General features: G+C 33.8%; 3 protein-coding genes across 3 annotated transcripts; 2 read left to right on the top strand and 1 right to left on the bottom strand.

Moving 5' to 3' along the window:
- The first annotated feature begins 145 nt into the window (after nucleotides 1–145).
- On the top strand, nucleotides 146–5,120 carry LOC122631919 (inactive selenide, water dikinase-like protein). The gene is made up of 6 exons (XM_043818141.1): nucleotides 146–765; nucleotides 1,638–1,742; nucleotides 1,886–2,147; nucleotides 2,278–2,468; nucleotides 2,678–2,922; nucleotides 3,172–5,120. The coding sequence occupies exons 1-6, from the start codon at nucleotides 480–482 to the stop codon at nucleotides 3,322–3,324; spliced, it is 1,242 nt and encodes a 413-aa protein (XP_043674076.1). The 5' UTR covers nucleotides 146–479; the 3' UTR covers nucleotides 3,325–5,120.
- Nucleotides 5,121–5,278: 158 nt separating this feature from the next.
- LOC122631920 (GTP:AMP phosphotransferase AK3, mitochondrial) lies at nucleotides 5,279–9,960 on the top strand. The gene is made up of 4 exons (XM_043818142.1): nucleotides 5,279–6,072; nucleotides 9,073–9,192; nucleotides 9,296–9,468; nucleotides 9,737–9,960. The coding sequence occupies exons 1-4, from the start codon at nucleotides 5,901–5,903 to the stop codon at nucleotides 9,941–9,943; spliced, it is 672 nt and encodes a 223-aa protein (XP_043674077.1). The 5' UTR covers nucleotides 5,279–5,900; the 3' UTR covers nucleotides 9,944–9,960.
- Nucleotides 9,961–10,638: 678 nt separating this feature from the next.
- LOC122631918 (cysteine protease ATG4D) lies at nucleotides 10,639–15,146 on the bottom strand. Its single transcript, XM_043818140.1, has 6 exons — nucleotides 14,118–15,146; nucleotides 13,655–13,828; nucleotides 13,235–13,579; nucleotides 12,880–13,161; nucleotides 12,385–12,785; nucleotides 10,639–12,215 (listed from the first exon to the last, which is right to left on the bottom strand). Exons 1-6 carry the CDS (start codon nucleotides 14,152–14,154, stop codon nucleotides 12,015–12,017), a joined length of 1,440 nt encoding a protein of 479 aa, XP_043674075.1. The 5' UTR covers nucleotides 14,155–15,146; the 3' UTR covers nucleotides 10,639–12,014.
- Between the last annotated feature and the right edge of the window lie 5,282 nt (nucleotides 15,147–20,428).

The raw sequence follows: 20,428 nt of genomic DNA, 5'->3' as shown, positions 1-20,428 counted from the left end.
GATACTTTAGATACGGACCTGAAGGATCGACGATTAATACGCATGCGCCAATTCGAAAGGACCAATCAGAAAGATGTAACGCCACGGTAGGGGCATCGTGGGGGCTCACGGTGGCCTTGCGCGTTCTCTCAGCTCCGTGAACGTTGGAGGTGCGTCCATTTTGTCGACGCGTACGATCCCGGTTAGTCGACGCCGGTGTAGAGTATAATTCACGTTCGATGTGAGTTCACAGCCACGGGGCGGTTATAGTCGTGTAGGGTCAATCGCGAGCAGTGGCTGTCTGTCGGCGGCGTACCGTATCATATAATTTACGTCTTTCGATTCGTTGAGAAGGTCTGTTTGCAAACGCGTGTGAGAACTCTGTAGAAGGGCAATCGCCTAGAAGATTATCGAGGAAAACTCGAAAACGTGATAGACCTATCAAGAGATTTTTTCTTCTTTTCCGTCTATCGCGTCTTCTTTCGAGATTTTGGGACAAGATGGCGGAGATACAGGGAACCCCGGTAGCTCAGGACGCCCTGTCCGTCGTACAGCTGGAACTTGGTGGTAATCCAAATGCCTTGGCGTTGCGCAGGCCGTTCGACCCGGTGGCACATGATCTCGATGCGACCTTCCGCTTAACGCGGTTCGCCGACCTAAAAGGATGAGGGTGTAAAGTCCCTCAGGAGGTTCTTGGGAAACTCCTAGAGGGACTACAGGCCGACGATAATGCCGCACAGGATCATGAACATGCCCACTTTATGCATATGGCCATTCCGCGCATCGGTGAGTTATGCTTATGCGTAATTAAACACACGCGAGCGCGCGCCCGCGCCGAGTGCACTTGTGAATACACGCGGCTGAACATGATTGTGTAAGAATTGCATCTCTGTGAAGATCTCTTTTCTTTTTCTTATTTTTTTTTTCCCTTCTGCATTTATCTTCTTCCGTCGTCTATCGTTTTATTTGCAATTTACTTTTTTTTCAACTGCATTTATAACGAATAATTTATATTCGGTCTTTTATCGATTCTTATTTTTCTATGTGAAATTCATATTTCGATATTTTATTATCGTAATCTAAAAATTTTGCGAGAAGTTTCGTTTCGATCTAAGGGAAAAATTATTTCGAGTGTCGTGAAAATTTCGAAAATTCGCATTAACGGATCGATCGTGATAGGAAAATTCCATTGTATAGAAAGGGTTAGGGGCACGAGTATGTTCGATCCAGCCCTATTTAATATGGCGGCTAATACAACCGCATCTCCCGCCTCTTTTCTCCCACGCTACCGGAAGTACAGATGTTCTCAACTTTTTTGTATGAATTATTGGCGCGATAAATATATTGAATATTATAAAATGTCATATGATATAATAAATAGGAGTCATATCTTGAAATACTGTTTATAATCAATCTTTATAATTCCTATGCTTCGTCTTTCAATTAACAAACGAAATATTTCTTTCATCCCTGCTAATACAGTAAAATAATTTATGTGTCAAGTACTCTGAAGAACAGCAGATAGAAAAATGTTTAAAGGTTTTTCTATATTGATATGCATTCCAATCTATATGTCAACTCTTTTACAAGTCTTTTCTTTATGCTTTTATTTTAGTTTCTGAGCTTGTTTCTAATTCGTTGTTCTAATATCGTTTCAGGCATTGGTATGGATTCCTCCGTAACTCCTTTGAGACATGGCGGACTTAGCTTGGTACAAACAACAGACTTTTTTTACCCACTAGTCGATGATCCCTATATGATGGGTAAGAAATACATCAGTACAAGTAACATGGAACTCTGATTTATCCTTATGATTATGCCTTATGACATACTTAAATTTTATTTTACATTCTAGGAATATTGCTTTGTAATTTCTTTTATTATTGTTATTGGAGTATTTTTTCAGGAAAAATTGCATGCGCCAATGTCATCAGTGATTTATATGCCATGGGAGTCACTGAATGTGACAATATGTTAATGTTGTTGGGTGTCAGTACAAAAATGACAGAAAAAGAACGCGATGTTGTTGTTCCATTAATTATGAGAGGTTTTAAAGATTCAGCACTAGAGGCTGGAACAACTGTTACTGGTGGTCAAACAGTTGTTAATCCTTGGTGTACGATAGGTGGTGTCGCTTCTACCGTTTGTCAACCAAACGAATATATTGTGTATGTTTAGAACTTATATCATTGCGATGATTATACTTTTATAGTATCCGTTATAATGAAAAGATAAAGTAATATAAATAATATTGAAAGATATCCCACGACAAAAATTATAAGCATATAAAATATGTAGACCAGATAATGCAGTTGTTGGCGATGTACTTGTGTTAACGAAACCTCTTGGTACGCAAGTTGCTGTAAATGCGCATCAATGGCTGGACCAACCTGATCGTTGGAATAGAATTAAACTTGTTGTTAGTGAAGATGATGTAAGGAAAGCTTATCAACGAGCAATGGATAGTATGGCTCGATTAAACAGAATAGGTATATTACAAACAAAATATATTTTATTGTATTATGTTGTATACATGATGTCTACCTATGTATGTATGTATGTATGTATGTATGTATGTATGTATGTATGTATGTATGTATGTATGTATGTATGTATGTATGTACACACACATATGTACTTTATTTAAAATATTTATAGAGTAAGAATGTATCACAAATATATTTGAAACTAATTACAGCGGCGAGATTAATGCATAAATACAATGCACACGGAGCAACGGACGTTACAGGCTTTGGCCTTTTAGGACATGCACAAAATCTCGCGAAACACCAGAAAAATGAAGTCTCTTTCGTTATTCATAATTTACCTGTTATTGCGAAGATGGCAGCGGTGGCTAAAGCTTGCGGTAACATGTTCCAATTACTTCAAGGACATTCTGCTGAAACAAGCGGCGGGCTTCTTATATGCCTTCCTCGAGAACAGGTATGTTTATATAAAATTTCTCATATACCTGCTAATACAGTAGAGTATTTATTCTTCGTTTAATACTCTAAAGAAAGGCAGGTAGATAAACGTTTAGAGACACCCATGCTAATTTGCTATTGTAGCATTTTAGTGTTGTCAATTCTCTTACAAATTAAATCATAATTTTTGTTTGAATAGTAAGTTATATATTTATAGTTATATATTTTTTGACTTATCTTAACCTTTACAAATTACTTCTTTTATTAGGCGGCTGCATATTGCAAAGATATAGAGAAACAAGAGGGATATCAAGCGTGGATAATTGGTATTGTGGAAAAAGGAAATCGTACTGCTAGAATAATCGACAAACCTCGAGTAATCGAAGTACCAGCCAAGGAGAAGGATGGAGAACTCTGGTAAAATGGCCGAAGATTCTCATTCGTTCTTTCTATACATTTATATATTTAGATGGCACACAGGAACACGCGACATACAATTAATAACACAATCGAATCACATGTGCAGGATTTAAGAAATCTAAGCCTCCACTTTATTCAATTTATTTCACTTTTGCTTTTGCTTGACAAAAATATCGTTATCTCGTTGTTGCGATAATGGCATTTTATAAATATGATAAAAGGGTTTTTTTTTTTATCTTTTTATTTATAAATCATAGTTTCTTTCTATAAAGCAATGAAGCAAAGCTTCCTTTAAATTTTTGTTTTAAATAAAAGTCGACCAAATGTTTCAATAAATAACATTTCAAGACTTGTCATTAATACTTGCTTAAAAAATAATTAATTTTAAATTGGATTATTATAAAAGTAAAAAAAGACAAATTAAGGACAAAAGAGAACGCATCTTTGCTATAATTAGTTTACATTTAAGTACACATAAATAAGTATAGCTTAAGGTAGCACTAGATTAATAATGCTTTTATTGCATTTGATCAAACTGGCAATATATTGAGTGAAAAGAAAGAGGAATATTGAGTATTCGTTAGAGAGGATTCTTAAAGCACACAAATGATAAATCACGATCACAGAATGTATAGATTTGTATATTTTAAGAATGATAAAATACAATAGAGACTCAATAATATAAGACGAAAGGCTGTTGTAATGTAATTTACTTATTTTATATAATGGGATATTTAAATGGAAAATTTTATGGTAATAATATCTCTCAAACATCGTGTTCGAGAAATTATTCGATGACCAGGTTTCAAAATAATTATGATCCTGACATGAATAATAGATTTGAAAGAGAAGATATCCTCCTCAGCCGAGATACGGTTTAAAATCAAAACTTAAATCCTAGAGTCTCTATTGCGATGTAAGAATTTATATTCGTAGATTGTTGTACATGTTTGTACTTGGCAAATTGTAAGAGAATCTTACAAAAATAGATATATAGAAAGAAGTTTGGAATGATGGGACATACTACTCTTGTAGCATACAGAGGATGGGCTTACAAAGTTAGAGAGAGTTTATAAATAAATAAGTATGCCCGGTTCATACATATATGGTGTTTTAATGCAGAGACGTGCAAACTTTTTGTCGAAGAAAAAATGATGGATACTGTTCCCATTATTGTTATTCGATTGATCCTTACTCGAATGCGTCTCCAGCGTTTTTAAATATTATCATGAACAATGTAACGAGAGTGAATAAACGCTGGAGGGAAAATGTTGATACGATGAGAGCGAGAGGAATAATAAAAAAAAAAAGTGTGAAGATAAAGGAGCAATTCGCAAGCTAATTTTGAACGTCTCTGTCCAAATACGAAGAGAGGTTCTCCTATGAGAGGAAAAATTTGTTTCCCCCTCTTCCACTAACGTTCGTCCTTGCTCGCTAGTACTCTTATATATATAAAATTTATTCAGTAATAATGAAGAATAAATTTAAACACGTATATAAACAAATATAGTACGTGAAGAATATGAAAAGAAAAAATTTGCATCATCGAGTTGAGGAGAGACGATCGCTGTGGTGTTAGTTGGGAAAAACAGCCCCGGAAAGGCCAATCGAACGAGCTCTGTTCTAATGGATAAGGCCTTTTAATTATTGTCTCGTTATACATACACGCTTTTGATAAATTCAAAAAAAAAAAAAAAAAAAGAGAAAAAATAAAAAAAAATAAAAAAGAGGAATCCGGCACAGGCCCTAACGTTGTATTACTTTTTCATATGAATAAAGTGCTACTTTGTCAATAAATCGATCGAATATTTTTGCAATATCTCCCAGATGGCACATTTGGAATTGTAATCTTACCTATTTCGTTTATATTTCAATAGCAATTATTTGCAGCGATCCAAGATATTTCAAAGGCGAATTCTTGACCATGCATATGATAATGATAAAAAGAGTTATTAAATATAGTGACAACAGAAATCCGATAATTAAAAAAAAAGAGAAAAAATATTCAACGTTTAAATATTACAAAGATCATGATCATATCGATAGTAAAGAAATCACGAATTAGAAGAAACGAAATACGTTGTAATTAAATGTACACGTTTTTCTTATTCCTGGGAAAAAAAAATTTGTAGACGATACTTGATCATAGTACATCGACGACGATGTGGGAGAGAACGATACGTAACAACAACTGTATTGCGTATGAATGAATTGTTGCTCTATACCACTAAACTCTAACTCTCGTAAATAATTGGTCAATAGTGAGAATATGTGTTTTTACTACACCGTCAATCGTGTTTCGCGTTTATGAGAGCTCATCGATGCCGGTCGAACAACGAATTATATAGAAAACATGCATATCATAGGTTAGAAAGAGAAAGAAGGAAAAAATGTCGGAACGTGTACGAGGTTAGCCGAAGATAACGATACGAAGCTAGAGCCGAGTCTATAACGAAATGGACCGAGTTTTCACGAGTATGAACGAACCGTAGCGAACGCGAAGACACGATGTATTATAAAACAAGGAAGGAGGAGGAACGTCGACGTTAGGAACGACTTTTCGAGAGGATAGATTTAATGGTAGCGTTATCCACGTGTTGTTTTTCCAAGGCTGCGGCCTTCAGGGCCGTCATACTTGGTGCCCCTGCTTCCGGAAAAGGTACGATCTCCTTAAGGATCATCGAACAATTCAACATAATACATATTTCCAGTGGGGACAAATTACGTTTGCACGTGAAGAATGGTACAGGTACGTATCCGTAAGTTTCTGTGTATATGGAAGAAAAAAAAAAGAAAAATAAATGAGATGAACGAAACGAAAAAATAAAGTTCAATCGTCGAGCCGCTCTAACTACCCCCATCGACTACTTTTCTCGTATCGATCGTTCATCCCCTTCCTTACCAACTGAAATCACAAAGGATACTAATCGACTCGAGTTTATATTGACTTCTTCGTATTTCGAATTCTCTTTAATTAATCTTTTTTATTCCTCTCATTGGACATTCTAGAAAATTTAATTTTTCCTCATTTTTGTTTTTGGAGGTTAACCATCGACTTATCGACTCTTGCGTATTCGAAAACATTTCTTTAAGGAGGAAAAAAGTCGATTATGATATTGCATCATTTATTTCTTCTTTATGGTCATTATAATATCTATAACATATATATCATCATAAGAAATAACATAAGTTTTTTTTTTTTTACCGTTACGTTACTATCGATGTCGTTCGTCGTAATCTTTTGAATCGTATTGAAATGATTCGCAAGATCAATGAGCGTGTAACCTTGAGATATCGTAAGAAGTGACATTACATACCTTAAAGGAATGAAATGTTTAATGAGCTAAGAGTGGGTCGATGGACGACGATCTTTATTCGTTGATCTTGGCTTTTGATCAAGAAATTGCATCTTTGTTCGTTCGCACGTGGGTATTTTAACTATTCGTTGTTACATAACGCGATCGTCGATATTTACCAATCATTTTTTTTCTAGCTTTATGTACTGTTCAGAGCTGGAAAGAAGCTCGCGAGACGTGACAGGGGCAAGAGGGGTACTCTGGAAGTCCATCCCATACGCACCTTTGATACTCCCATAATCCCTACTATTCGTCTTTTACGATACGCTACGACGTAGTAGTAAGATTCTCGTATTTATAATAAAATATTGAAAACAAAGAAAAAAGTAAGAATATCATTTCGTTATGTTAATAACTATATGATTCAGGATTATGCCAATGGTTTGATGCTCAATTCATCGTTCACTCTGTTACATTTGTTCTTGGTACATCTTACTCATTGGCTACGTCATTATCGACACTCGATCTAATTAGTATGTTTGACTTTCTCTGCAAATAGCACGATAGAGCTGAATAATGCGTCTACGAGAAGAGCGTCTCCTTTCATTCTGACCAATTAGATCCATATTCCTTCCGCGGAACTTCTTTCCAGCTCTGAACAGTACAGTAGTAGTGGTGTTTTAATATTCTGTGTAAGTTTAACAAAAGAAATAATAAACATATATAAGCTGTAATTGTAAATTGACAATTAAAAAGTTTATAAACAAAGTGAATAATAATTAATCATTTCGATGATGTAATCGATTTCCCATTCGTTCGTTTGCGTAAAAATTAGATATCAAGTTATCGACTGATTGTAAACGGTAAACAATTTTGTTGATCGACTTAATGACTATTCCATATTTTCGATATGAAATTAAAAATATTTTCTCTCTTTCTTTTCTTTTTTTCAATATTCCCATTTTATCTTTTTTTTTTAATATTCTATATATAGATACCTGTTCGTTAGCTCGTCGCCCTTATAAACGCTGCACTCTCGATCGTAACAAGTTCGTTCATTAAAAGTTGCGAGAGGGTAATCAATGGCACAGCATGTCAATCTATTTTCAATGTAACACGAGACGTACGGTGTGCATGTGAACGGATATATTTCCTGTGTGTGTGTTATATATATATATATATATATATATATATATTTGGTGTGTACTACACACAACCACACACATACAATAGTATATATATACACACGTGAATTGAATTCGATTTCGACAAACTGAAATCGTGTCGTTGTATATTCGTTAATTAAAACGTTTCGTAACAGTTACCGAGATTTCTTTGACATTAATCATTCTCATCTAGGAAATGAAATGACATTGACATCGAGAAAGAGAAAGAGAATATTCGTACGATTGGTTATCTTTTTTTTTTTTTTATACTTTGTACCGCATCATGTTGTCGACGAAAATAAAAAGTTGATAGCAAAGGTCGCTTTGATAATTCGTATAAAAATCTTCGTAAAATACATATCGATGATTTCAAATAAAATGGAGGAAAAATATAATTCATTATTATAACGTTACGAAATCATCTCATTGTGAAAAACAAAGCTAGATAATCCATAAGAAATCTAAACTTTTCTATGCTAATAATGATATTTAACAATAATCGTCTATTATTTGATATTTTTTTTACGATTTAACGATTAACGTATTGTGGTTATGTTTCACGCTGATGGCTGGTTATACGACGTCTTTTTCTACTTCTCGTCATACATGTCGCGTGACTTTTCTACTTGTATAAGGGTACTTGTTATACAATACATATGTATTGTATAAACTGAGTAATAATAAAAGTGATCCAAGTTAACAAAATATTTTTGTTATATCGATCTAGGTTATAATATTGTGAAATCATTAAAAAATGTTATATATATTTCTTTTAATAGTTTAATATTTTTATTTAATAATTTTAATATTTTTCTGTAATATTTGTTATATATAATAATTGTTTTAATATTAATATGTAATTAATAATTATATTTTTTAATAATTTTAATATTTTTATTTAATAAAAAGTTATATATATTTACTATAACAATATAATAAAATTATATAATATATATTATATAATTATCATATATATATATGTGTGTATGTGTGTACATTAAAACTGTTTACAATAATAATACATTTTTGTCAAATGACTTATGAACTATCCTGTATATATATATATTATATTATTGTATATAAGTTATATGGAGCATATCTGTATAGGATAGAATAATATATAAAGAGTATTAGAGTATATATATATATGTTTTAACAGTTAGTAAATCGATTTAATACAAATATATATACTTATATAATATTATGTATATATGTACTCACTTCATAATCGCCAGTTAATTTATACGAACGTGCTAACTGTTAAATTGTATATTTTCTTCTGAATAGAATTGGGCAAAGAGGTGAAGAAATATTTAGACAGTGGAAGTTTCGTGCCAGACAAAACGATGATTTCCTTAATCGAGAAAGAAATTGAAGTTGTAGGAAATCGTAATTGGCTGTTAGACGGTGAGTGAAACATAGTAGCTTAGATGTTCCTTGAAATTAATCGTACTTTTTTAGCAATTCCGATGAAATCTAAATTCGAACAACGGCTTGGCATTGCTTACAGGATTCCCAAGAACGTTGACTCAGGCGGAAATGCTGCATAGAATTCAACCGGTGAATCTTGTCCTGAATCTAATCGTACCTACATCCGTGATTTTAAATCGTGTGAAGAATAGGTGGGTCCATTTGCCAAGCGGAAGAATTTACAATATAGGATTTAATGATCCCAAAGTACCGGTAAGTTAAACAACGAAAAAGCCGTACATCCAAAATGGATCTTGCTTTCGTGCTAATAGTATTAATAGAAAGATAATAATCATAGTATACACTTGTTTTTATATCATTTTATCTTTCTATTATATAAGAAGAGATTTTATGCTTTTCCTTGTCGTATATCTACACATACGTACGTTTAGCATCGAAATAATACTCAAGGTGATCTATTATTAACATCTTCTAATATGTATGTGTGTATGTGTGTGTGTGCGTGCGTATGTATATATAGGGTAAAGACGATGTGACTGGTGAACCACTTAGCCAAAGAGAGGACGACAAACCGGAAGTAGTACATAGAAGATTAGAAGAATATTCTGCAAAGACCAAACCGGTGATAGACTTTTACAGTAATCTTGGAATACTTAAGAATTTTCGGGGTAACACTACCGATAAAATATGGCCTTCGATCAATGAATGTATTGAACAATTTTTATAATATTCCTTGACACCAAAGAAAAATGGGACTTCTTAGTGAAATAATTGCATTGAAAAATTTAGTTTCCATTACGTTTTAACATTTTTACATTCGATAAAAAATATACGCACACATGTAAATATTTGCCAATGTATGTATGTATGTATGTACATTTATCATACGTCTATGACAAATTAATTGTATTCTCGATATTATATATCGTTGATAATTATCGATATAATATATATATTTTTTCATTTATGTCACTTATCATCTGATAATGAACATAGATCGAAAGATGAGATAAATACGTCGTGCGTCGATAGCAAGTCGTGCGCCTTGACATTGCCAAATTTGATTTAAACACACAAGTACAAGTAGAAAAATATTGTCAACTGCGTCAAAACTAGAATCTTTTTTGTAAGCCTTTCTTTTTTTAGTTTTAATTGTAAATAAACTGATGATGATGACAATTTTATATATATATATATATGTGTGTTATACATCCGAATACACATATATATATTATGTATATAGCATTAAAATTATTCCTAGTGTGTGTATGTGTATGATGTATGTATGTATGTATGTATGTATATAAGTTTTAACACTCGTGTATTATTGTATTCATGAGATATGATAAAAATAAATTTATAGTTACGTAGAAACTTAATATTATCGACACGAGTGCCATTAAAAAAAATTAGATAACAAAGTTTATATGTCTCGCTCAGTTTTATTTATAATCTTCTTAACAAATCATTTCCAATGAATATACATATTCAACAGTGTAATATATATGTATATATATATATATCCCATGCACACAGTTTTCTAATCTCGCGTACAACTTATCTTTCTCTTTCTCAGCCATCACCTCAACATTATAAAAGATCAACAGACTCTCCTGATACATCATTTATTTTCCATAACGTAATTACTTAATCTATATACCGAAATGTGGTACGTGCAAAATCTTAATGAAAACTTAAAACTAATGCTATGTATAGATTAATTATCATAATGAGTTGACCTAAGCCAGTTTTTAATTCGATTAATGAAGAAAAATTTGGGATTATAGAAAATAAATATATGAAATATCGTCAATATGTGAATTTCTCAATTATTGATGAATTTCTTTCTAGATCTTGTTAATCGTTGACAAACTATTTTAAAAATACACTATAAATTATTTAATAATTTGATTTTAATAATAATAATTAATCATTAATTGTATTACTTCCAATATTGGAATAAATAATAGCTAATAAATAAATAAATAAATAGTTTTAAATAGTTGATATTTGAGAAATTACTTAATAATCGATAAAAAAAAAAAGATAAGAACAATAAAAGAAATCATACATATATATACAAGTGTATTTACTTGTGTGGACTTAAAAGCTAATATGTATGTTTCTTGTGTTGCATTTTACAGGAACAGTTTACTCAAGAAATTGAGAAACGCTTATGCATACAAATTGCTATTAATAGCAAAATGTATTCGTACTTGCGATCTACGCAAGATTGAGGATATCTGTTTATAACAACGAAATGAATAAATATTCTCTCATATATTTAATACAACTTCGATGATTATAATTCTCCTACAAAATTAAGTCCTACTTTCGTTGCAAAAAAAAAAAAAAAAACGAAAATAAGAAGGAAGCAATGATTTTGAGATCATGTAACAAAGTAAAAAAAAATTGTGCCTTCGTTTAATACTTATTAAAGATCACTGCATCGTTATCGTAACCATCACAGAAAAGATGGTCGGCTTAAACTTCTATCTTTTCCACGCTTAGAAATAATTAGTCAACGTATTGACATCAGTCTCCCATTAAGACATACTATGAGATCTTTTTCAAAAATTCGCCACGTTTTTTGGCGCATTACATTTAAAAACCTTAATAACACTTAACTATATAATAAAACACAACGGTATGTGTGTTCGATTTGTAAGTAATCTAGTATTGTTGAATTTTTCACTTACGAATATTGGACGAATGAACGAAGGATTACAAATGTTGAACGTAGTACGTACATTGCGTAAGAAATACGTTGTTAATATTTATAAGTACATTGAGTTTCTCTATTTGCTTTTATTTCCTATACATATGAGTTCAAATTCCTCGAACTCATAATGATCTTCGAATGCATCGGGTCGTACAAATAGCGTTGTCGAGGGCAGTGGATTTTCTCCGACCTCTATGTTTTCTCTTAATTCCTCCCCACTTCCTTCGCAAAATAAGAACATTGGATAATCCGTTTTCTGGGTTTGCGGTATCAATATCTATAATATAAACAGAAAGTCACTCAACACAAACAAATTCATATCAAATATTTCCAGCTATTCTTAAGTTCATTATTTTTTGTTGTTTATTCATGTGTAAAGAAGAAGAGTGTAATTATAAATGAAGCAATTACATAACATTCTTTCAAACTTGTTAAATTAAACTTACATTTTCGACTTTAGTTACAAATTCGTCAAAGGAACTTTTATCGTGTATGTAAAATCCGATGCAACAACTAGGATCCATTTTGGAAAGTACCATTTTTCTAGGCGAAGTACAATGGAATGTCGATAGGGAAAACATTTCTTTCGACATGTCTACGCTTTCTTGACAATAATGTGGATCTAAATGTATTAATTTATCTTCTTGATAACCAATGAAATAAAGAGAATGTCTCGGACGTCCACCAATGATACCAATGCAAAATTCTAATTCCAACAACTTTGTCAAACATGGTATGTAAGTTGGATTTAACTTATCAGTACCAAGTCTTAAAGGTACTAATAGTACAAGAGATCTCCAGCTTTCATTTGGAGTCTCGCATAACTTTTTAACATCATCCAAATAGACTGTACAACAAAAATATAAATACAATGATAAGATAACATGTCCGATTATAAATAGCACTAGAGTAGAATCATAAATACAATATCTAATCATTACCTGCACAATCTTGAGCAACATACACACACAAATTACTAAATTCCTTGTGAATCTCAGCTGCAGATTTTACTGCTTGGCTTAAAAGATGTGCAACTGATCCAGGCCCATACCAGTCTCCTATTTGTTTCCCTGATTGTGCACCAAGCGACACTAATTTATGAATAGAAAGAGGAGAATGAGGTCCCGGTTGATCTCCAAACCATTTTATAATCATACGATGTTTTTTCTCTTCTTCATTCTGTTCATCTGTTTTAATTGTTTGATCCGGATACCACCTCCAATCTGTACAGAACACGTTTATTTAAACGTTTGAATTATAATAAGAAATTTATATTAATAAAAATAAAATCAATACCTCGTCCTAGAAAATGATAAACTAATGCTTGTGCCATCATCATTTGTCCGCTACGTAACATACAACCCCAGCCACAATCTGTAGTAAAAGTGGATCCTCTTAAATTTGGAAATTCTCTCCTATAAGTTAACCATAGGCGAGAAACGAAATCTCTCTTAAATCCTTCAATTCCTTCTTCATAACTAGCAGCATCTATTGCTAACGACACTTCGCTTCCAGTTCCTAATCCAGAGAGAGCTTCCGACGCTTTTTCTAAAGTATCTTCCAACTGTTTGGGATATCTCTGTCCGAGCAACCATACTGGAGATTCTTTTGAAAAATTTGTTTTTATTTTTACAGTCCATCCTAAAAAATAAAAAAGAAATTTATAATATTTCGAACGATACAATACGTTATTTAACTATTCTCTTAAATGCATACCATATTTCACATTATTCCAAATAGAGAGCAATTTTGTTTTGACTTTATTATCGACCTCTGTTACAACTGCGGAATCATCTAATTGTAGTTCATAATTGGAAATTGGGACAATACGTTGAATATCAGGAACATGGTCTGCTGAACTAGGATAGTAGCTGTTATTGCTGAAGCCACCTAAAGAACAATATAATATAGTTACTTATCTAAGTTTAAAAGGTGCATAGTTTGGATTGTACGAAGAAAGCTTTGATAATCGCATTAAAAGATAACCAATATATTACACAGAATTAATCAAAAAATTTTTTTCTTATGTATGGTTACTGGTGAAATCAGATTGTCACATTAAAGATTTTCCTTGAGGAAACAAAAAAGAAAAAAGTATACAATTTTTTCCCGACGCACCGAGCATGAATCAAGCGTTAAAAGAATCAAGTAAAAGATTAATTTCTATTCGATTACTTACCTAACCTCTCCCGTGCGGCTTGTACTTGTCCCTTCATATCCAAGAAGCAAAACTCTTTGATAAGTCACACACCAAAAAATCGTGTCTATTCTGTGTTCTTGTTAGCACTCAGCTATTTACATTTTCAATTGATAAGCACTGACAACTGACATTTATATAAGAAGTATCATTCTTTCTTATCGCATTGTTATAAGGAAAATGCCATTTTGTTGTCAAGGACAAAAGGGAAATTAACAGTAAAAGGATTATTTCAATGTGCGTCTAGCACATAGATAATAGCTCGTAGAAGGAATACAATACCGAGAAAAATTCAAACAATGAACTATTATATCTCTCTTGGTACATAGGAACCAATGGACAATATTCAAGCAGTTCTTACAATGAATTTTCGAAATAAACCTTTCGCTAAATGGTCGCATAGACGCGATCGAAATTGGAGACACACAAAGCTACACTTCTCCGATTACAGATCAAAAGCGCACTGATTGAAGGAACGCTTCTTACAAAGAAACCGTGTAAATTTAAAGTGTCCGTTATTTCGAGTTATGCGCCACCTTGTAGCTAATTCGGAAACTATCAGCGCTTCGTTATATTCGATCGAAGCCGATCCAAGCCGAACGAAGAAAACGCGGGATTTTTGATCTTAGGAGACACATCTTCGACTTTATCTTATCGATGACCGGTATGTGAAAAATAAAATTAGTTTCAATAAGAAGAAAACAGGAAGACATTTATAAGTTCGACGAACCAGACATCTTCACCCGTTTTTCCCCAATTAGTCGAGTCAGTTCATGAAATATTTGTGCCGTGGTAGGGGAGAAGCGAGAAAGAAGAAATATAACGCAGTTTAAAAATACGTACCGTTGACCCCCTTTTCCTTGGTTACGGAAATATCTTTTTACCAAAGGTCGTTAATCATTCGAGATAGAGACCGACAGGACGTAATGCATTTGGCGCGCCACGTAATTGACGCAACTGATGGATTTCTGGGACGTTTTACGATAATAAGACATATGTAATACGAAAATCCTTCGTTGTTTCAATGATCTTCACATCGATGACCACACGATAACATTATGATTATTATCTTATCTTAAATTACGATATGTTCTTTATAATCTTTTTATTTCAAAAACGATGTTTCAAAACGATCAGAAGGATGACTTATTCAGTTTTATTTAATTTTTTTTTTTCATTCGTGCAGTTAAGAAGTAAACACGTTATCTTTCGGAAAGAAATAAAATTCGTTAATACGTGAGATAAATTTTACGATAACATCGACATCACACATTTGTATTCAATGCACGTGTACTTGCAATTTCGTAGCAACTTGCCAAGAAGGTTGGTAAATATATATCTCTTTTTCTTGTCGATTTTCCAGACGCTAATATAACTTATTCGATGGGAATTTGATTACTTTATTTGTTTTATTTTTTCTTCAATCTTACGAATAACTATCGATCTTTCCGTGTGCCTTTATATATACATATTTATAAAGTGTTTATATGTGATTCTAATGTCACATAAATCTTTTCGATTTTATAAAAAGATGGAGTATAAGTCGGTGCAACTTCTTAAGAAGAAATTTTATGTATAGTTTAAATATTTACACATACACACAATTAATATTTGTAATATTTAAAGGAAGAAGAAAGATCAACGTTTTCTTAGAATGTGAAAAACAAAATCGAAGGTTTCTGCTTGTTGATAAAAGACTTTAAAGAAAGGCGATGTTAATGTTAAGCAAACGATATGAATTCTTCATGTTTGCTTGCGCATTGCTAATTTTACATATATAAGTACTACTTACTTCGGTCTTCGTTGATGAGACGAATCTAGAATTACCATGTGCCTCTTGTCACGAAATATCCAGTAAGCTTTTCTCACCAGAATATCTCTCTCTCTCTCTCTCTCTCTCTCTCTCTCTTCCTTTCCCACTGTTCTCCTATTTCTCTCTTTCACACCTACCTCATTGATTACCCACGCTCGCGCTCGTTCTAAATTTCGCATTGTGCAGCCGCGGCTGATGCGAAATATGAATCAGCTTTATACGAGACATTACATGGTGAAGGAGATTGATGGAAGGAAATGGAACGGTGTAATCATGCGAACAATAATCGTCTTTACCATGCCCGTGTCGGTCTTCGCGACAATGGACGACCGGTCTTTATTGAAAGCTCGAAGGCTATATTAGTTAACCCCCGTTTAATAAATATCGCAATAGAAATTCTATGCACATGCATCTATATATACGTATGCATGCGTCTGAATACATAAACATCTTAGAAAATTTATACTATAAAAATATACAAAAACGGACTGCATCAATGACGTATCAAAATTCAAAATAGATAATATCCGTCTTACTTCATAATTTTCTGTTTTCGGAATCAATTTTATACTTATTTTTTATATATAAATAAATTGAGAGAAAGAGAGAGAGAAAGAAAAAAAGAGAAATCGTACTAACTTAGGTATAACAATCATTTTTCGGCTCGCCTTTGTGTTCGTTATGATTTATGGGTATACTTATCCTAATACGTAGGCATAAAATCCTGTTGGGTCGAAATTTATTTTGCTCGTAGGTTTGAGTTATATTCTTCGTTTATATTTAATTTAATATTTGTTGACATAGTATAATAAAATAAGCTAGAAAACGTTCACTTCCCAAACAATAAAGCTGTACCTTTATAATGAGAATATCCCGATGTACGATCATAAATAATGAAAGTACCTTGCAAGTATAATCTCAATTTTGAATGGGAAAAAATGTTCAACCATACTATTAGAAAAACTTCAGATATGTAACTATTCGCAATTGAATATTTTAGAAATTTGAGGTCAACATATATCTTTTATTTTGTACTTATATACAAGAGGCATATAAAAGATGTGAATGAATAGAAAAGTCTGTTGAATTGCGTATGCAAAGTGTGCTTAGTTGCATCAACAAATTTGTTTTGTATGATGTCAACAATAGGTTTTTAAGTATGCGAACAAATGAACAAACGAGTAAAGTTAAAAATATGTATGTATCATCGATGTGTACACACAACACACGTACGTATATACATATATGTAGCGTGTGGACTTAAGTATTCGCACAGTAGAAATGTATATCTACGTTTTCAAATATGCGAATTTACATTAACGATCAATACATTTTTGTTTATTTTTCTCTTTGTTCATGCATATCTAATTATAAATAATTATAAATGACATTTTATGTGTTTAAACACTTTACTCTCTTGAAATGATTGCAAACTTTAGTATTGCATAATACTAATTCTTCCTTTTCAAGTACGATATTCACTTTTGAAGCAGCCTTACGCACATTGATGCACACGCTTTACACGTACGATAAAAAAATTCGAGGACGCCATATTGAAATCGCTTTTCATACCGCTTCGATGAAAGAAATCTCTTCTTTCTTTTTTCGTTCTTTTCTTTTTTTCGGATTAAGATACTAGAAATATTTAAGTCACGTGATCAGATCAAAGACATCAAAGACATCAAAGGTCGATCGTATAATAAGGCAGATTCTAATGATTCTATGGTTATTTTATAGAAACGAGGATATGCTCACAGAAAACGAAGAGAACTTTGATGGAAAATAGAAGAAGAGGAAAGAAAAGGAAACAGAAAAAAGAAAACAATAAAGAAAAAGGAACGTAGAGAAGCACTTGGAGAAGAAGAAAAATATACCCGAGCTTTTAAGGATGGGCCGAGTGGAATTTCGTTTTTCAAATGTCAATGAAGGAACTCGCTTCGCGCTCGGATATGCTGACGTCAAAGCGTCGTACTCGAAAATCGATGCTAAAAATACGAGAAATTCTTTTCCAAAGATAACAAGGACTAGAAAAAAAAATAAAACACGATAATGGAATATTTTCAATTCGACGACAATTAGAATTCCATATATCTGTGTTTTAAAGCTCGAAAAAAAATATGATATAAAAATACGCAAATCCCTTTTTCCTATTTAGATAGCATAGCCAGAAACGAATTTTCAATTTCTCGTATAATTTCAAATATGCTTTGAAAGAAGAAATATGAAACGGACGCTTCGAAAACGATCCGGGAATATTTCTGTTCTATTGCAAGATAAATACCGATACGGCTGCCTGATCTCGTTAAATCAAGTTCGATGGATCGATATTTGATGGATCGTATGTACTACAAATAGGTAAGTTCATTCCGATCGATCCAGGCAAACATTTTGAACGTAAGGTAACAACCGTTAAAATTGTCAAGTCTGAAAGTCCTTAAAAGGACTATGCCAATCTTTGATCTTATCCATTTTATTTTGTTTCTTTTTTATTGTTTGTAGGAGAAGAAGAGGAAAGGTTGTAACAACAACAGGTTTGAAGTTTCGATAAGATATCGTCCTCGCCACGGCACGAACGTTTATCCTTGCGCTTACTGGAGCTAAAGAAGCGCGAGTGAATCAACGAGTGAACAGGGGTGAAAGGAGAAAGAGGGAAGGTTCTTCTTCGACGGTGAGGCACGTCACGGCGTTTAACCTATCGTTCGTACGAATGTGAGAGATATACGTTGGATGGCACTGGCACTCGGAGTTAGTGGTGGTGGTGATGATAAGAGGGGGTAGAGTAGCTCAGAGAATGGAGTGGGGATAGATAGAAGCGCGAAACAGTGGCGCGAGAGTGAGCTCGGTACTGCGATAGAGAACGAGTAAAAGAGAGGGAGAGAGGGGAAAGAGGGAGAGAGAGAGAGAGAGGAATGAGGGAGGGTGAGAGAGGAAAGAGGGTGAGAGAGAGAAAGAGAGAGAGAGAGAAGAGGGAATACGAGAGAGGAAAGAAGGAGAAAGAGAGAGAGAGAGAGAGAGAGAGAGAGAGAGACGATAAAATAGCGTCGAGAGTGACGAGGGTAGCCGAGAGGGTAGCCGAAAGGGTAGCCGAGAGGGTAGGCAAGAGGATAGAGCAGTAGTGGGGAATGGAAAAGGGGCAAGAGGGTAGGAAAGGCCGGCCGGCCAGTCGTGCTGTGGCGGCAACTTGGAGATCGTCGCTTATCCGCACTCTACCCCGAACGACGATGTTTTCAAACAACGATTCTTTGGTTCGTCCTATCGACAGTTTTCGAGGACGGATCGTCGAAATCACGAGGGATGAAGCACCTCGATGGACGCTCGATGAGCCTCACCGAACAGCCACCCTCTTCTCTACTGTCGCCGTTTAGGAGGAGACAGGACAAGGAGAACGAGGAAAAGGAAGAGGAAGAGAGAGAATAACGCAACGAGGAGAAGAGAACAACCACTCTCTGTCTTTTTGAGTCAATCTTATTCTCTCGCAATCTCGGTTGCTGATTTTCCAGTCCACGCCTACGTGAAAGAGTGAGAGAGAGAGAGAAAGAGAGAGGGATGATCTTCGCGAAGACTGCAGTTGCACGGCAATCGTGCGATTACCTTCCGCGACGGCTTGCTTGGTAAACATAGAAAACAGAGCGAGCGAGAAAAAGATATTATATACATATATATATATATATATATATATGATATATAGAAATATATATTATATATAGATATATATTATATATATAATATATATATATATATATATTATATATATGTATATATAGAGAGGAAGAGAGTAACTTGTTTTTCCGAGCGTCGAGTCATCTCCTCGCGCAAGCATCGTCGAGATTATCGATTCGATACGTATCATATTCCAACATGCTATCGTCGGAGCTCGTTATTTCGACTTTCATTTTTGGAGTAAGATAGATAGATAGACAGATAGATATGTAGGGAGAGAGAGAGGGAGAGAGAGAGAGAGAGAAAGAAAGAAAGAGAGAGAGAGAGAGAGAGAAAGAAAAAGAGAGAGAGAAAGAGAGAGAGAGGCAGAGCAAATCACGATTAGTTTCGAATCTCTGCATGCGTGGGTGCGTGTGTTCGTTCGACGATTCATTTTTCTTCTTGTAACTTAACGTGTGTGATTTCGTGCGTGTGTAGATCTATTAGGCAATAGAAAGTATTATACATCTCTGACATATGAAAGAGAAGAAGAAAAATAGAGAAGGGAGAGAGAGAGAGAAAGGGAGAGGGTGGGAGAAAAAGAGATAAAAAGGGAAAGAGAGAGAGAGAGAGAGAGAGAGAGAGAGAGAGAGAGAGAGAGAGAGAGAGAGAGATGGATGAAAAGGGAACGCGTTATTTAGGTCAGTCAGCAATTTTCGTGCCCGAGCCTTTGAACGTCCACCCTTCGAAGAAAGAGAGAGAAAAAGAGAAGGAGAGAGGGTGCGAGATTTTAGCAAAAGAAACTCGAAGATAGAGGTAAACGGTGTTTTTTAAAAAAGAA

The sequence above is a fragment of the Vespula pensylvanica genome, chromosome 9 (genome assembly GCF_014466175.1).
Source record: "Vespula pensylvanica isolate Volc-1 chromosome 9, ASM1446617v1, whole genome shotgun sequence".
Taxonomy (NCBI): domain Eukaryota; kingdom Metazoa; phylum Arthropoda; class Insecta; order Hymenoptera; family Vespidae; genus Vespula; species Vespula pensylvanica.
The sequence above is the reverse complement of the archived record's forward strand: the minus strand, read 5'-3'. Positions and strand labels throughout refer to the sequence as shown.